We start from the raw sequence: 17,396 nt of genomic DNA on the forward strand, positions 1-17,396 counted from the left end.
AGGTCGGGGTTCGATGCAATGCCCCGCGGTTGCATTTAACGAAGCCCCTTACCAACAATTGACCGTTCCTCCCTCCCTCACCCTCAAGCTTGCCTCTCCACAATGATAGACTGCAGCCTCTCAACCCATCCCGCACGACTCAGTCTAGATTGCAACCTCAATAACTCTGCATATCCATATTCTGGCCTGGAATCTCCTTGACCCCTGTTCGAAGATGTCAATCAACTGTGAGAGGAGAGCTGGGGTTCGCGCGGGGCAGCCCAAACTTACAGCCATCAATGTCCTCGACCACCTGCGGCTTCAAGGTGCAAGCGTTCATCTGCTCGATGCCCTGCGTCCTCATCGTCTTGCAGTTGACGTAGCACGGCTCGTCGATGATCTTCTGGAGCGCGTCGCCCTTCCACCCGAAGACGTAGTCGCCGTGCGTCCCGTAGCCGGTCCTGCACGTTAGGTCAACAGTCAATTCCTCATGTGTATCTCCGGCGTTGAAATGATCCCAATAGATGTCTCTGCCGGCTAAATGACCGCCCGCAATAGAAGGATGACATGGTGGTGCATGCGATATGCCAGTAAGAACTTACGTATCGCTGAAGCTCCACACGAATGGCTGCGACTCGGGGTCCTCGGGCCAGTCGGCCGGGTCGTTGAATGGCTTCGTGTCGAAGATGACCTCGTACATCAGCTGCGGCAGCCGCACGGGGTGCGATGACGGGCACGGGCCCTGCGACTCAAAGGTGCCGCTCTCGGGGTACGAGACGTGGTCCATGTGGTTGGGCGAGTCCAGATTGACGTTGTCCCAACAACTGCGTATATGTCAGTACTGGCGTACTAATCGAGACCTGGGACTTACGTGGGAAACCGGACGTTGGCCATGATGCCGGCCGGGCAGGGCTTCTTGGGAAAGTCCTTGGTCTCGGGCCACCGGGTGGACATGTCCTCGAGGCAGGTGTAGGTGAGCTGGCGGTAGGGTAGGGCCTGTTGTAACGTCCTGGCGTTGATGTCTCCTACGAACATGCGGAACCCCTGGCCATATATCAATCAGTCAGTCGAAGTTCCTCGTGGAGATTTGCGACCGTCCCAGAACCTACTTACCGGCTTGAATGCAGTGGCATTGATGGTGTTGGCTTGGGTCGTGTCGGCCAGTTGGCCCGTCATGTAGTACACCGTCATGCCGCCATTCTGGCCCTCGAAGCCCTGCGGCGCCAACTGCGAGACCCGGTGGTAGGTCCCGTTCCGGGCCTTGAAGTAGAGCACCGCGGTCCAGTAGTTGGAGAAGTCGTCCGCCGCCTGGCAGGAGGTGCATGTGGATAAGGACGGGAGGTCATGGCTGGCGGGGTCCATGGTGATGTTCAGCGAGTCCTGTGACACCTTTTTAGCGAGTTTACTCTGCCCTGGGGCTCAGAAATACCTACACCTCCAATGAGCTGGTGGATATGCGATGATGGAGCCATGCCTGGTGCCACCAGCGGGTCGATGCGCTGGATGTTGAGTTGGGAGCACCCCATGCGGATTAGACCGGCACGGGACGACCCAACGAGGGCGAATAGCGAGATGGCCGCTGGTCGCATTGTGACCTTTTGAATGTCCGAGATATATGATAAGATGAGCGACAGTCAGCTTTGAAATCAAGTTTGATTCAGTGTGTACTTGCATACGTGATTCCCGGGGCCATGGAGGAGTAAAAGGGTAGAAGATAAGGAATACATTAACATGATAGATGCGATATATCTATTGGAGGGGCTATCAGAGCCGAGGGGGCCGTAAATTGAATCCCAGATTGACATGTTTGCTATCAACTGCCTTGCGTGCCAGGGGGCTGTCCGGCTAATCTGGCCCCTGACCAGAGTGGGGGTCTGCCAGGGAGATTTCTAGTAGCAATGACTGCCGGCGGGGGGGCAATTGATGCGTGCTGGGAAACACATCAACGGCTGTGAAGTCCAATATTTGACCACTATCCATGGTTGCTTCGTTTCACCCCGAGGTCTGGTTTGGAGTGAGCATCAGATTTCCAAATTTTGGCTCTTGAATAAGGGCCGACGACACTATCCTCACGTCGGCACTATCATGCAGTTGGCTTTCTATCATATAGCCGGCTAATATCCGCAAGGTGAAAGTACCACGTAAGGGGTGACAGATCATGTGCATACCGACAGGCAAGGATGATAACTCCGATTTCTCCGAGGGCTCATCTTGGGACAAGTCAATGGAATAAACAGTGGTCAGTGGAATAAACGGTGGCAGGTCGGTTACGTCAATCTCGCCCACGGCCACAAATACGAGACGCACAGAGACACTGGAACAGCGATTCATTATCATATTGTCATATTCAATTGATTTAAATTACTCCGTACTCTTCCGCAATAACATCACTTTTGCTCAACAAAGTGACAGCCCGTCCGTCTAGGTATCCTTAGCTACCGCCCCGTATTCCTTCTTCCTCGTCACATGAACGCCGGCCCATCCTCGACATCGCCCACCATGTCGTGCGTCCGCTGCTGGATCAGGACCTGCAGCTCTACCGTCTTCATGATGCCCTTCTCGGGCGGCGGACACGGGCTCTCCCGCGACACGGACCCGGACGGCGACGAGGAGGAGTCGATCATGACGACGCCCTTTTCGGAATCGGCGTCGGTCGCGGCGATCGGGACGTGCCCGCCCGCCGAGATGAAGGTCTCGATCCGGCTGCCCCACTGCCGCTCAAAGGTCCGCGACGCCTCGTTGGGCGTCGAGGCGTGCACGACTTTGGCGATGAGCTCGGCCAGGTTGAGCTCGATGTAGAGCTTCCAGAGGAGGACGAGGGGGTTGAACTGGAAGTACCTGGTGGCGGCCGGGAGGGGTTAGCACTAGGACGGGAAGTGGGGGAAAGGCCAAACTCACGTCACGGGCGACTGGAGCGACATGACACCAATATAAGAAGCCTGCAGAGTACCGACGTAAGCTTTGCCCCATGTCAACTAATTTGGGGAACACGTGGACTACAACAAAAGACTTACATCAATCAGCATCGAAATACAGACCATGCAGGCGTTGTACCGGAACAGGATCTTGTACTTGGTCAGCCCGGCCGAGATGAGCTTGCGCGAGACGGTCTTGAGAAAAAAGACGTTGAGGGAGAGGTCGGTGCAGAGGAAGAGGGCCTTGCTGGCGCGGTCCCAGACGTCGTTGGCGCGGATGATGTAGGGCGAGATCTGCAGCCGGGCCGGCATCCACGTGCAGGCGACCGAAAAGGTCAGGAAGGTCATGATGAGCAGGATGCCCAACTTGACGTGGCGCGCCTCCCGCTGCGAGGCCATGAGCACCGAGACCCGGTTCGCCACGATCTGGAGGATGCACTGCATCTGTATGAGCCAGAACAGCACTGCGGCACGTCGGAATGGTTAGTATTTGGTCACGATCTGGGGTAGCGGGATCTGGGACAGAGGGAGAACATACAGATGGCGAGGAAGGTCCAAAAACTGGGACAATAGACAAGCCACGTCAGCATCTGTCCAGTTCCCGATCGGTTTGCCATTTGGTCCCTTACCTAGGCGGTGCAATCCCCGTCAGAAACAGAAAAGAGGCAATGCTGATGCCGACGCTGGTGGTCCACACGGCCCAGACCATGAGGATGTAGGGGTTGCAGAGGTGCTTGGACCTGTAGCTGCTCCACGAGTGCTTGATGGCCTTGATGCAGGTGAAGCCGGCGAGCGGGATGGTGAGGCCGGCCACGAGCCAGACGATGCGCAGGCCCAGCTCGTTGGGCTGCTCGTTCTGGTACCATGGCGGGATGAGGAAGCCGCGGGCCTGGAACTCGGTGGCGTTCACGTACTGGGGGTGGTTCTTCTCAGCAATGGTCATTGCAGGGGCAGGCGTGGCGGCTGCTGCTCCGCGGGCTTCATGGTGGTTTCTTCTTTTCTCGCCCCCTTCTGAACGGTATGATTCCTCGAACGTATTACAAAGGGAGATATGGCAGTAGCGGGGAAACAAGGGGCTGGGGAAGCGGGGTGATGTAGCGTAAGGAGGAGGATGGATAATTAGGTGATAGGGCCTAGAGGACCAAAGGTTTCTATTCCCTTCCGCGGCCTTTGCTTCAGCCTTTTGCCCCAGAACCCGGGACCAAGGTTCATCTGAACGCCGAGCCCTGACTCGCTTGAGGCAGCAAGCGACGTGGCTAGGATTCAAAGTGAACTCTCCCGCTCGGCACTGATAGGAACGGAACGGTGTTCTTGCTTTTTCGGTCCGATGTTTGGAGGCTAGCGTGGATCCTATGCTGCATGTTCGCGACACTGCGACAAGCGAAATCCCCGTGTTTGTTAGTCATTGCTCCAAGCGTCTCGCCCGCTGTACTGGTCAAGACTAGTAAGGTCGGAAGTGGGATCCCTGCTCAGGCTCGGCTCGACCTCGTGGGAGTTGTGGACCGTGGGTGCCAAGCAGATGGTTCAAGTTGGAAGATCTGTGTCCACAGTGACACCCCCCTCCTTGAAACCTCGGCCCAACCAAGCCCCTTTGAGCCCCATTTCGACTTTTGCGGGGAGCTTTGCGAGTATCACCTGCCCGGGAAAAAGAATACACATATGAAAGTGCAATTAGGTCAGTGGCACCCGCCTGGTACAGTAAGATAGGTGTATTCCAATGCCCCTCACTGTCCGCCGTCGGAGCTGACCAGCTTACTATCAATCCGAAAGACTCGTCGACGCTGACTCAAATAAGGACTGAGGCCAAAGATGAATCAAGAATATCTTTATGCGACGGTAAACTGAATCAAAGGCCTTTTCGACTGGCTCGATCATGACATGACAAATCTGCGCCCTCGATCGGGGACACTCGAGTCTAGAGCGTATCCGGCCAATACAGCGCTTACGCTACCCGAAGGAACAATAGCGGCTCGAGATCAGATGGGATTGATCCTTTTAGCACTAACTCATACCGTCGGCCAGTAGGTGCCATAAGGTCGGGAGCTCGACTCGCCACAAAGGCAGACCTGCGTGTGATACGGGAAATGTAGAGATCCACTTACAAACGCCGGGAATGAATTGACGAAGATAAGGCCTTGGGGGTATGACTTAATTCAGACGACTACGACAGTTTTGAAAAATGGGTGACCAAATAGGCCGTGAGTGAATTTCCCCCGTCTGTCGAATTCCCACCATTCGTCTCTCCCTGACAGGAAGGAGACTGACACAGGCGCTCATGGAGCTCGGAGTAGGGAGACACCACGCGGGTCCGGAGCCAGTCCCGCACTTCTGAGCTGGCAGCGTTCCCGATCGGCTCCCCGGTAGTAGCATCCCCTGCCCGCACAACCAGGACAAACAGCAGAATGCACAAGGCGAGGATGCCGGCAGCGCAGAGTATCAGCACATAGGACACCACCGGATCGCCTGACTCGAGTCGGACCAAAAGCTTTTGCAGGTGCGGCTCCACGAAGCGTTCAACGGTTGACAGGACGACCTTGGCGTTGTCGGAACTCAGCTCGGGCACCTTTTCGCCGCTCCTTTCTGCGAAGACAACCTGCGTATCTGGATCCGAATCTGTCGGTGACGTGTTCCCGGATGCAGGCAGGGGCGTGTTGGAGGCGGCTTCAATCACCTCATCAATGTCGGTGTTGGGATTCAACGTCTCTTGCCCGGGCGTGTCCGTGTCGGGCCGCATCTCGCGAGGTGACAGGGGAAGCTCTTCCGTGGCTACGGTTGCCGGAGCCGCATCTTTCCCTGTGAGTGGCTCGTCCAGCGGCTCGACTGTCTCGGATGTTGTAGGAAGGGGTACCAAGGCAACCTGGGGAGATTGGCTCTTCCCCTCCGGGGCACTTGTGGTCGACAGGTCGGGCTCGTCCAGCCCGTCACTCTTCAAGTGGTCCTGTGGGGGAGGGCAGCGATCTCTTGGGGACTGCTACGGTTCATATGGATTTCGAAGAAGTCTTTAATGTTTGGTTGTGCCTCTTCGCTAGGAACCAATTCATCTTGTGTACTTAGGCCTCCATGAGTCTCGCCGACCTGCTCACCGGGAGGATCAATCCCGACATCTTCAGCGATGAGCCGTCCTTCGACAGAAATACTCTGGAGGCGGGAAATGGCCTTTGCGATATCTGGAAGCTCTGCAGTGGAATAAATTTCGGCGGAAGGCTTCCGGGTTCCGTCAACCAACTCGAAATCTTTGGTTTCGTCCATGACCTTCTCCTGCTGATCCTTGGCGACGATATCAGAATTCCCTTCGGGCCCCCGAAGGTCTCTGTTGGTTTCGGCACTGGCGATGCCCTCCGCGTCTTTTTGGCTGGGCGGATCTTCGGGATCCAATTCGCCGTCTTGTTGATCCGGGAACTCCAAAAGCATCTCTTGACGTAGCTCAGAGGAAGTATTGGCATCACCAAGCTCCGTACGGTAAAACTCTGTTCTCTCGGCCCTATATCTTGCGTACTCTCTGAGCAACTTGTTTATCTTACTTATATAACGGTCGTACCTGGGCCTGTCGTCGTGTGTCTCACAGTCGTCCGCCCGAAGTACCAGCTCTCGGACCCGCATGAGCACCAGCTCGCCGTAGTCTCGGTACTCGCGGCAGACTCGGAGGACGTGGTCGGAATCCGAAAAGTGCTGCTGCTCGCTGTCGCTGTCTCCCCGTTTGCTGGCTCTGACTTCTGCCAAGGCTCTTTGCTCGTCTTTAATCTTCTGTGCGGGCGACTTTCGAAAGAGCACCTCATCATTGAGGACCTGCACGTCGCGGGTGATTGCCAGCAGGTCGAACACGTCGGCGCGTGCCACGTCCAGGTTGAGCAGCTCCAGTAACGGGTTAGCGGTCTTGGTAATCTGAAAACCATCTACCCTTAACTGGGCGAACCATTCCGACTTCAGAACCGCCTGCATGGACCGTTTCTCTTCGTTGTAGCAAAGTGCCGATCCCAGCAGCGCGGCAAGCTTGTCCGCCTCCGCCTCGGGCAAGACGGCCTCGGGCTCGACCGGCCCCGTGGCGTGGAGCCGCCGGAACGAGACGGAGCCCAGCAGGGCCTTGAGCGGGGTCGTCGCCCAGGCCGGCTCTCCCAGGGCGCGCCGCTCCCACCGCTCGTAGTCCTCCTCCGACTCGCACATGCGGCGCGGTGGGAGGTACTCTAGGAATTCCCCGTCCTCGTCGACCGTGTAGGCCGACGGGCGGCGCATGGGGCCCAGGATGCGCTCGAGGAACTTGACGTGGCGCATGAGCTTGGCGTCGGACGAGGTCGCGTCCGAGAGCCCCAGGCTGCACCTGGAGTAGACGGCGAGGATGGTGCAGCAGAAGCTCCACACGTCGCCGCCGGGATTGTCCTCCTTGTTCAAGCCCGTCAGGACTTCGGGGGCCTGGTACCACTGGGGTGCTTTGCCGGCAGAGTCCGCAGCCAGCAGCACGGTATGGCCGACGGGGGCGAGCTTCTCGAGGTTGGTGGGTTGGATGAGATAGATCGGATAGCCGGGCGCTTTGAGCACGGGGAGGTGTTTGCGGGTTTCCAGGCCCAGCACGTCTTTCATGTCCTCGACGGTGAGGGCGCTGGCGTTGGGGATGTCCAACTGGAAGCGGATTTTGCGTGGTGTAACCTCGCCATGGGTGACACGATGGCGGTGGAGGTACTTGAGTGCCAGCCCCGCTTCGAACAGGAATCTCTTCAAGGTCAGTCGACTCTCCAAGGTCAGTGGATGCTCCACCCCGAGAAACTCCAAGCTGGACCCCAGCAGTGGCATGACCAGGCACCTGTGCGAGCCGTGGACGTCGCCGTGACGGAACTCGTCGATGGGCATGGCGACGTGGGCTGCAGCCCATTCTTCCTCACTCCCTCCCTTTTCGATAAGCTGCCGCTTCTTCGTCATTTCCATAGCCGATCCCGCGGAGCATGTCGTTTTGAACAGCTTGACGGCCATCCACGCCGCTTCGGGAGGGCGGGTCCCTTGGACCCAGCATAGCCACGTCGTGGCCGAGATGCTGTGGCCCAGCTTGTCGACCACCTCGTACCGTCCGCCCAGCACCTTACCAATCGACACCAAGGCGTAACCTCCATAGGTATACTCACGAATATCTTCAACATTGGTCACCTGCATGTTTGGACGTGAAAGGGGTTTGATGATGGATGCTATAAAAATGGAAACAAGTTGCAAGTTGCGGACATGTATTTGAATTACCCGGCATTGAGGGTTTTGCAGCGGGTGGCCGGGCGGCAAAAAGGGGCCTCAGGTTTGCCAAAGAGCCATTGCTCCAAGAAGAACTCGTCTTTGATCCCATGTCGACTTGGACAAAGATGTCCTGCGTCGTTTTATCTATCATTCGCGGGTCGAAAGGCAAGCTTTAGCCGACAAAGGATGCAGGTCTGCGGCTAACCCCCTAGGCTAGTAGGCAACGCCCATGGTAATTACCGGCGGCGCCATGACATGCCTCAGTCCACCAAAAGATGGCCGCTACAGGCCAAGAATGCACCAAAGCCGCGATGATCGATGTATAATCCTTGACGGGCTCTTGTGGGAGGCGAGATTTTGGGTCTGCGGTTTCATGGCGTCCCATTTGGCAGTCTTCTTCAGCCGTACCCCGCAAAGAAGATCCACTTCACACAGCACTAGGGTAATTCCAGCTCTGATATTTCTGAGCTGAGATTGGCCACTCCTCCAACATCCTTCTTTATCAATAAACTGCGTACCCACAGCCGATTGCTCTTTCTGTCCTGCGTGTTCTTCAGTCTTTAGATCCGGCACATCTGGACAAAACCGCCATATATGCAAACTGCTTCGCGCCAACATGGTGTGCTCTGTGCTGTGTGTCAAGGAGCTCTCAGTTCATGCGATCTTGCGAGCATCACCGTGTTGAAAGGAGTAGACGCGCCACATCACCAAAGCCGTACGACCCTCCGGCGCTCTGTCGACGAAGGCTGCTACATCTGCAGCCGGCTGTGGGCATGTCTAACGGTAGAAGAGCGACGTCTTGCCTCCTGCCAAAGTAATGATGATGAACCAAATCTTCGCAGTGATGGCGCTTTGGAGGATGATACAACAACGGCCAAACCTTTGAGCTCCATGGACAAGCTCCCTTTTACTAGGTTAAGATTGTCAGGGGGTCGTTACCGCGGCCATGAGCACTACACCATCTCGCTTGACGTGTCTGGAGAACCTCGTGGAGTTAGAGCTCAGAGTTTATCATTTCTCATGGAGCGCCGGAGTGATCAAGGTACGTGTTCTCCTGCCAGGATCCTACCCCCATATGAATAACAGTATCATCTAATGCGATCCCGCAAGACTTCCAACAAGATGAAACAGAAGCGCTGGCGCCGGACACCAAAACAGCCATCACACGGTCTCCCGCCATCAACTGGGTTGAAGATTGCCTGGCAAATCACCCCAAATGTAACATCCTACGGGGGCAAAAGTCGTGGTATCCCACACGTCTTCTTGATTTCGGTGATCCAGAAGATCCAATTACGCACCAATGTCGCCTTATCGAGACCAGGACCTCGGCTATACGAGGGCCATACATGACGTTGAGTCATCGCTGGGGCCCAAACCCGACAGACTATTTACGGCTTACAAGCGTAAACAACCGTCTGCTATCAAACGGGATTGAAGTGGAGATGCTTCCGCAGCTGTACCGGGATGCTGTATATGTCGTTCGCCAGCTTAGGATCAGATACATCTGGATCGACTCCCTCTGCATCATCCAGCAAGGTGATGGGCATGCCGACCTGGAGAGGGAACTGCCCCAGATGAGCGAGATTTACTCGCACTCCTTCTGCAATATCTCTGCCGCAGAAGCCCTAAACGACCATCATTCCTTATTTCATACCAGGGACCCACGCTCGATCTCCCCTGCGATGGTGAGTCTACCGACCAGCAGTCATGCCGGCCCGTTCCTAGTTTCCTATCTGGGTCTGTGGGAGACGGATGTGTCCCGCTCCCTCATTAACAGCCGGGCATGGGTTCTCCAAGAACGCCTCCTCTCGCCTCGAGTAATCCATTTTGGTCCTCAACAGCTGTTCTGGGAATGTTGCACCAAGGACGCCGCCGAGGTCTACCCGGACGGTATGCCCCCGCAAATCCATAGTCGACGCCGCCGCATCAAGAACCTCGCCCCCAACTGCCTCGTGGGGGTCGAGACCACTTCCGACAGGAAGGCGGCGTACATGTCCTGGGCCCGCATCGTCGAGGCCTACACGGCCTGTTGTCTGACCTGCGCCGGTGATAAGCTCGTCGCCCTCTCTGGCATCGCCAAGCCGTTCAGGTCTATCCTGGAGGACAGGTATGTCGCCGGCATGTGGCGCCGCTATCTGGAACACGAGTTGCTCTGGGTCATCGCCAACACTGGCTTCGGCCCAGATTCCCCGGAAGCTCCGGAAATCCCTTACCGCGCTCCCAGTTGGTCGTGGGCGGCGGTGGACGCGACTGTGGCTGCTGGAGACTTAGATGTGCGAGACTCGAGCATTCTTATTCATGTCGAGGAGGTACAGCTGCAGCATGGATCAAAAGACGACACTGGCCACGTCCGCGCAGGATGGCTGAAGTTGTCGGGTGTATTGAAGCTGCTCGTGCTACTTCCACGTTCGTCTCCCACGAGCAGCCTGTCCCGGAGCTGGGAGATGGTGGTGAACGGAACGCCTGTCACCAGGACCCTGGAAGACTCCTCCGTACCAGAGGAGCAAGCCGAGGTGGACTTGCAAGTCTACCTCGACCGTCCCCGACCAACTAATCACCTGCAAGATCCCGGTGAACAAAACGCTAGTGAAGGACTATACTGCATGCCTGCAAGGGTAGACGACTGGTCCTACGGGACAATACGTATCCTGTTGCTGGAAGTGGTGGACGCGGAGAAGGGCGTTTTCCGTCGTATTGGCATGGCTCATGCCTGGGGCACCGGCATGAAGGCGAAGATCCTGGGCCAGGGCGTTTACATGAACGAAGACAGATTCCCATGCGAACGATACCACGACGGGCGGCATACCATTGTTATCGTGTAACTAGGCTAATGTCAAGCTGTTTTACAATGCGCCTTGATCTACCTCAGACTCCAGTTCCACCTGTCAACCCGCCCCGCCCCCGGCCTCCCAACCTAGACGATGGGCTTCAGCTGGTCGAAGGCGTGCGTCTCGACCGCCCAGCCGTCGGCCTGGTAGCCGCCGGTGAGGTAGGCCTTGGCCTGCTCGTCGCCGCGGAAGATGTACTGCAGCCAGTTGAGGCCGGCCTTGCCGAACTTTCCGCCGTTCTGGTCGTTCAACGTGCCGCCGTGGCCGACGTTGATGTTGCCCTTCCACGCCGGGGTGTTGGCGGGGAGGCTCTTGAAGTCCCGTTCGCCCTGTGCCAGCCAAATATTAGAAACGGGAAAGAGTGAGGGGGGAGGGGTAGTAGGGTGGACGGGGTGAAAACTCACGTTGGCGTATGCGATGTCGCTCTGCCCGCCCAGCACGTAGAGGATGGGCTTGTCAAAGTGCGTAGCCGCGGTCTGGTTGTCGAGCAGCCCCGAGCTGAAGATGCCGACCGTCGACACGCGCGAGTCCCAGATCTGGGCGTAGGCCTCGACGCCGCCACAACTAAACCCGGCGGCCATGATCTTGGTGACGTCGACGTTGGCGTAGTCCCCTTTTCCGGCGTTGGCGACGGCCCAGTCGATCGAGTCGGTCATCATCTTGGCCGTGGTCGACCCCTGCTGGCCCGGACCCCCCGACGAGATGGCCAGGTAGCCGTACGAGGCGATCTGCTGCAGGAGCTGGACGTTGCTGCGGCCGTCGGCGCTGCAGGCGCCGTTGCCCCAGACCAGGACGGGGAGCTTGGTGGAGTCGGTGGACTTGGTGGGCATGTAGATGGTGTGCTGCTGCAGGCTGCTCTCGGTCTTGTAGGTCTAATACATGGAAGGGCGACCTGTTAGATGTTTGCTGGTGGTAGGTAAAGACCAATAATTACTTACACCAGGGCCGAAGGGGCCATCGCCACCCCCGTTCTGTCTCATTTCGACGGGCGAGGCCGAAGCCACGCCTGCGAGGGCAGCGATGGCGACAGTGTTGAACTTCATGGTCAAGGTGTAGATAGAATACGGTAAGGCGTACAGGGAAAAAGGTTCGTCCCAAGTCTGCAGTCGGGTGCAATGAAAGTTAATAAAGAGTGGTGTTGGACCCTGGTAGATGGTTCGCACTAATCGAAAAAGGATCTACGATATCGAATGCGATCGCCCGTGTTTTATATTGCCTCTACCGCCCTCCCCCTCTCCCGCTCAGGAACCAACTGGCGGGCGCGATTGGGCAGCATCATCATGGCGGTTCCTGGTGGTTTGGCCAAGCCCTAGATCTCTTGGCAATCGGCAGTTAGATGGCTCGACTTGGTCAATCGTGCTTGGATCACCCCAGATTCCCGAGCCCAAATCCACCAATCAGCTCCGTCGTTACCCCTTTCAGCCGTCCTAATTGCGCCAAGTGCTCCTTACTACCCAAAGTGTGACCCCAAGCTTGCTCTACATAGATTAGCATGAACTCATGGTGCCTGTTTTTCAACCCGCCCTGCCTGCCTAGCTGTGCCGGATATTAAGGCCATCGGGCCAAGCGGAGATTTGACGGCCGCGATCGACGGCTTGCATCTCCACGCTTTCTCTGGAGAGACTGCAACTGCAACTCCATCGCTTGGCCCTTGCGAACATCACTCGTGGGACGCGATTCCTCCGCATGTGCAATCCACTGGCTATACCGTACGTACGGATATTACGTATCGAAATTGCGCTGGTGGTGTTGTGCCGCCTAATAATCACCCAGAAGGCTACGTCATCCTGGTGTTACTGTTGTTTCTGCCATGTGGGGGAAAGAGGGTTGGGTAATTTCGAGGATAAAAGGCGAACCCCCTCCGCAATGCAACATCTTCGACACCTTCCCCTCCCTCGACTGTTCATCTTGCATTGGGTCAATATGCCGCCTTCGATTACCGCCGCTATCCTGCATTCATCTCCAGTCTGTCTAATATAATATTCTCATCCATGTCGATAGGCGAAACATATTGGTTGACTTGCAGGTGGAAACCATTCGAGAACATCACCTGTCTGTTCGCCAAGACGTGCGGCGATTGCCTGTTGTGGGATGAAAGACATGGGAAAACATCAAGACACTGATCATGCCTATCTCGAACTCTTCATCTAATCGAGCATTTGTGCGAGTGTGGTGTCAGGTCATCAGGATAGGTATCATACGTATGGCATCATTGTCTGTCCTTCGGCAGTAGAAGCTCGTTAATACGTGATCTTGTCCATGGGGTGATGATAGTTAGATATGGGTCGGTCCTCAACGAGATAAACACCATTGGGATAGCTGGGTCGTATTTCAATACAATGTTGGCGATGCAGGAAAGCTTGCACCCACCAGCATGATGTGTCTCGGGGCTCATCACGTCCTCGCAGGCGGCTCTTCAGTATGGGAGTGGCATTGTATATCCCTATGACTTTCCATCGGATGTTGCCAGATGCGGGAGGAGAGCGATGGACGACAAATATAGCATACCGACGACGAAGAATCGATGACCAAGGGCAATGTGTCTGCGATGCGTGGCTGGTCGATTGATGCAGACCCATTCTCCTGTCTAAGCCCTTGCCGAGAAATGAGCAGTTCAAAGGCATAGAACTTTGGACACAGCCATGGTGGGATAGGATCGGCGGTGATGTATATATAAGCAAGAACTGACTCGACCATTTGCCCTGGAAGTCCGCTTAGATGCTTTCCCGGGACAGGAAGGGGTCGCATCTCGCGATGGCGAGTCATGGCTTGTTTCTGGCGAGTGCAAGCGGAGACCGAAACATCTATCACCACCACGTTTTGGGAACGGACCAGGCCCAGGCCGATAGAGACGAACGAGGGAAATGAAAAAGCAAAAGTCGGTTACAAGAGATCTGCTGGGGGAGGAATATGTATCTGCTGCCCCGGAACACTCATTGCCTGCCCACGGGGGATTTTCGCGGTAGACGATTGGATTGCAATGGAACCAGTGGATCGTCTTCTTTGACTGCACCTCCATGACCGTTCGGGGCTCTGCATTGCATCTGGCCAAGCTCACATCGCGTAAATCATGGTGAATCCGCCCGCACCCCGCGGGACGAGAGAGGCGCCGCGCAATTGGCGTTTCACAATGGCCATGTTTTTTGGGTGTTGGGTGTGCTCCTGGGTGGAACGAGAAACGTACGTACCTAACATACGGAGACGGAGGCAGATTGGGAGGGCGGAGAGTAGATCTATTATTGGAGTGGTCAAGAGAGAAGCAGAGGGAAGAAATAGCGTGACGAGATCGGACGCCAAGGCAGAGACGTCTGATCGTCCCGGGGAGTGACATCGAGCAGGTTCAGTTGGGGGATCTGAGATGGTGATTGGATGGGCCCAGCCGTGCTCTCAAAGCGTCGTTGACCCTAGTCGGGATCCCCGGGCTGCGGTTGTGACTCGAAATGCTCTCCTGCTACGAGCAAGAACGACCACGAAGCTGTCGCTGTGCAACCAGCGGTAAGATCCGATGGATGCGCAAGTCGATTCTATTTTTCCATTCATGCATCAGAATTTATTCGTATACAGGCTGGTTGGGTAACGTGGTCTGCGTTACAAGTTCTCCGCATGCTGCAGGTTCCGGTCTGACTAGCAGTGTTAGCGCAGCCAATTCAAATCCAGGCGGCCGGCCATAGGGCGGCTTCAGTGTACTTATTAGTGAGTTTAGCGACCGACGAAAACCACCTGTCACCCATGGCGGCCTGCACCAACAGAACGGCGCGCCAACCACGGTCGTCAAACTGAAGAGCAATTGAAACGCAAAAACAAAGAGCCTCAAACAATGGGATGATGGGAAAATTCTAGACTAGGCCGCGACCAGCATACACCACCGGGCGCCCTGCCAAAAAGTTGCGAAACGGGGGCAAGACGAGACGACGCTTGACGTTCGCTTCCAAGGGGTGCCACAAATATAAGCTTTGTGGCCCAAACTTCAAACATTCGCCGTGCTGGGAATCGCCAAGACTTTGAAACTCCGCCTGTCACATCCACCGCCCACCACCGGGAGCCGCATTACGTGTCTCGGGATGCTTGAGGGCTGCCAGCTTGGATTGACTTGGCTTGACTCGAAGGGCAGCATTACGCGCGACCCAAGAAAAGGAAGACGAACTCCCAAGCCCACACACGTCAAAAGTGTCTGTCCAGCACGTCGGTCGGGGATGGAGAGAGGATCGCCCGATATGAGACGGGGCTAATCGACGAGGTCCGGGGTACCAATACCGGTTCTCGATGGTCACCCCGGTCACGGCCGAGCGCCAGAAATAGCAAACATGTATCACGTATTCTCGATGGCTGCAAGTGCAAGTGCGAGTGGTGCAGTGCCGTGCAGTCTGGTGCCAGGGTGATGAGTAAGTGCGACGGGAAGAGGCTGAAAAGAAGGAGCATCCACTCCCCCCTGGTAAGCCAAGTGTATATATACTACCGTGGATAATCCCATCTCGATACAAACATCACCATTCTCATTGCATTCAGTATCATTTTCGTTTTTTCTTCAACGATTCTTCTTTTCTTCCATTTTTCTGTTTGCTTATCCGCTGTGCGGCTTCTTTCCTATTTCGATTCTACAGCAGCATTTCAACATCAGCGTTTCTTACACCGACTTCGCAACCGCCATCATGCACGGACAGACCCTCGTACAGCTCATCGCCTCCGGCCTGGTCGCTTCGACCGCCGTGCACGGATTCCAGCTCAACAACGGAAACGGCGCCCTCTCTCGCCGCGCTGCCGTATGTTGTCCTCATTTCCAGCAGCCTACACTTACACGGGCTCCACGCTAATTAACCGTCTTCACTTTGCAGGGTGCCCTTTCTCTGTTCGCCATCCCTGCCGCCGCCGCTCCCGTGGCCGACATCTCCGTCGACGTAAGAGATGCACTTCCTGTATACCAAATAAAGAAGACGTAGACTGACGATAGTAATAGGAGCACAACGAGAAGCGCTCCCCGGACCCCAAGAAGAAGAAGGCCAAGAAGGCCGCTAACGGTGCCGGCGCCGCCAACACCAACGGTGCTGCCGCTGGTGGTGCTGCCGCCAACGCCAACGCCGGTGCCGCCAACGGTGCCGGTGCCGCCAAAGCCGGCGGCAAGAAGGCCAAGAACGGCGGTGCCGCCGCGGGTGGTGCGGCCGGTGCTGGTGCTGGTGCTGGTACGGGTGCTGCCGCGGGTGGTGCTGCTACCCCCAGTGGTGCCGCCAAGGCCGGAGGCGCTGCCAAGGCTGGAGGCGCTGCTAAGGCTGGAGGTGCCGGCGCCGCCGCCGGTGGTGCCGCTGGTGGTGCTGCCGGTGGCAACGCTGCCGCCGGGAAGGCTAAGGCCAGCAAGTCCGCCAACGCTCCCCGGGCTGCCGGTCTGGCCAAGGCCAGCAAGGCCCCGAAGCTCCCCAAGGCCAGCAAGGCCGCCAAGGCCCCGAAGGCCAGCAAGTCCGCCGGTGCCAAGGCGCCCAAGGCCAGCAAGGCCGCCGGCGCCAAAGCCGCCAAGGCCAGCAAGGCTCCCAAGGCCAGCAAGGCCGCCAAGGCTCCCAAGGCTAGCAAGGCCGCTAAGGCCCCGAAGGCCAGCAAGGCCGCTAAGGCTTCCAAGGCCGCTAAGGCTCCCGCCGCTACCCAGTCGGCTGCCCCCAAGGCCTAAGCGCTGGCTGTTCTTCCGAGAGCTTCTTTTTTGTTTTCCGCCGCTTAGGGGTCGATGGTTCTTCGTGGTGAAAACGGGGAATGTCTTTGGTGGTCGGTGCCTACAGCACGCCAGATTTGGTAATGATTCCCGTACGCTGCTCCTTAATACCAATTGTACAGTTTCATTAGGGGCTTCGGGAGCATGGGTAGGGCGATGGGATTGCCTAGTCACAATAGAACGTGTTTTCTTTTTTTAGAGTATAGACTGTAATGCAAGTATAGACCTTTTTATGACAAAAAGCCAGGTTACAGTCTTGACTAGCGTTGACCACTCTCATTTCTGCGGGCTTTGACAAGTTTGTCCCCTTGATGGGCACATGGGTTTTTCGGGTTTTGACCAGTCAGGCCTTGATCAAGATGACTTGGCAAAATATGATCTCCATCTGCTTTTGACACTTCCACGTAATATCATGTGGTGGCAATTATGATATCCTACCAGTGGCAGACATCTCTTATCTCTCAGTGAGTCTGTTTGAGACAAACGTTTTTGTCTTGGTCAGACCGAACCGTCTCATTGTATGGATATTGCAGGGTACTTAGAATGACATGCTCTGACAGGGCAGCAAAGAACCTGAACAAGCAAACAACAACCAGGTTCCCGAAATAGCCAGGCTGCTTGGTACATATATGTTCTCCCATATCAAGCATACCGCTATGATGATTATTCATCCAGGCCTTCCCAAAAGTTGAACCACAGCCCCACGACTGCCTCAACCTCTATGATTCGTATTGCCCATATACTCCGTGCCAAGTAAACGATAGCAAGCCC

The 17,396-nt window shown here is 56.2% G+C and overlaps 6 protein-coding genes across 6 annotated transcripts; 2 read left to right on the top strand and 4 right to left on the bottom strand.

The window, feature by feature from the left end:
* Positions 1 to 157: 157 nt before the first annotated feature.
* On the bottom strand, positions 158 to 1,568 carry PG985_012966 (uncharacterized protein; the record flags this gene model as incomplete). Its single annotated transcript, XM_066832732.1, has 6 exons — positions 158 to 204; positions 271 to 440; positions 582 to 803; positions 851 to 1,023; positions 1,093 to 1,359; positions 1,413 to 1,568. The coding sequence occupies 6 exons, from the start codon at positions 1,566 to 1,568 to the stop codon at positions 158 to 160; spliced, it is 1,035 nt and encodes a 344-aa protein (XP_066680782.1).
* An 873-nt stretch (positions 1,569 to 2,441) lies between these two features.
* PG985_012967 (uncharacterized protein) lies at positions 2,442 to 3,837 on the bottom strand (the record flags this gene model as incomplete). Its single annotated transcript, XM_066832733.1, has 5 exons — positions 2,442 to 2,817; positions 2,878 to 2,918; positions 2,994 to 3,358; positions 3,433 to 3,455; positions 3,524 to 3,837. The coding sequence occupies 5 exons, from the start codon at positions 3,835 to 3,837 to the stop codon at positions 2,442 to 2,444; spliced, it is 1,119 nt and encodes a 372-aa protein (XP_066680783.1).
* Positions 3,838 to 5,055: 1,218 nt separating this feature from the next.
* On the bottom strand, positions 5,056 to 8,033 carry PG985_012968 (kinase-like protein; the record flags this gene model as incomplete). The annotated part of the gene is made up of 2 exons (XM_066832734.1): positions 5,056 to 5,832; positions 5,970 to 8,033. The coding sequence occupies 2 exons, from the start codon at positions 8,031 to 8,033 to the stop codon at positions 5,056 to 5,058; spliced, it is 2,841 nt and encodes a 946-aa protein (XP_066680784.1).
* A 1,092-nt stretch (positions 8,034 to 9,125) lies between these two features.
* PG985_012969 (heterokaryon incompatibility protein-domain-containing protein) lies at positions 9,126 to 10,927 on the top strand (the record flags this gene model as incomplete). Its single annotated transcript, XM_066832735.1, has 2 exons — positions 9,126 to 9,147; positions 9,216 to 10,927. 2 exons carry the CDS (start codon positions 9,126 to 9,128, stop codon positions 10,925 to 10,927), a joined length of 1,734 nt encoding a protein of 577 aa, XP_066680785.1.
* Positions 10,928 to 11,019: 92 nt separating this feature from the next.
* Positions 11,020 to 11,976, bottom strand: PG985_012970 (alpha/beta-Hydrolase; the record flags this gene model as incomplete). Its single annotated transcript, XM_066832736.1, has 2 exons — positions 11,020 to 11,805; positions 11,872 to 11,976. The coding sequence occupies 2 exons, from the start codon at positions 11,974 to 11,976 to the stop codon at positions 11,020 to 11,022; spliced, it is 891 nt and encodes a 296-aa protein (XP_066680786.1).
* A 3,606-nt stretch (positions 11,977 to 15,582) lies between these two features.
* Positions 15,583 to 16,586, top strand: PG985_012971 (uncharacterized protein; the record flags this gene model as incomplete). Its single annotated transcript, XM_066832737.1, has 3 exons — positions 15,583 to 15,693; positions 15,766 to 15,828; positions 15,888 to 16,586. The coding sequence occupies 3 exons, from the start codon at positions 15,583 to 15,585 to the stop codon at positions 16,584 to 16,586; spliced, it is 873 nt and encodes a 290-aa protein (XP_066680787.1).
* Positions 16,587 to 17,396: the final 810 nt, after the last annotated feature.

The sequence above is a fragment of the Apiospora marii genome, assembly GCF_038362585.1.
Source record: "Apiospora marii strain CBS 49790 chromosome Unknown utg000009l_segment0_segment0, whole genome shotgun sequence".
Classification (NCBI taxonomy): Eukaryota; Fungi; Ascomycota; class Sordariomycetes; order Amphisphaeriales; family Apiosporaceae; genus Apiospora; species Apiospora marii.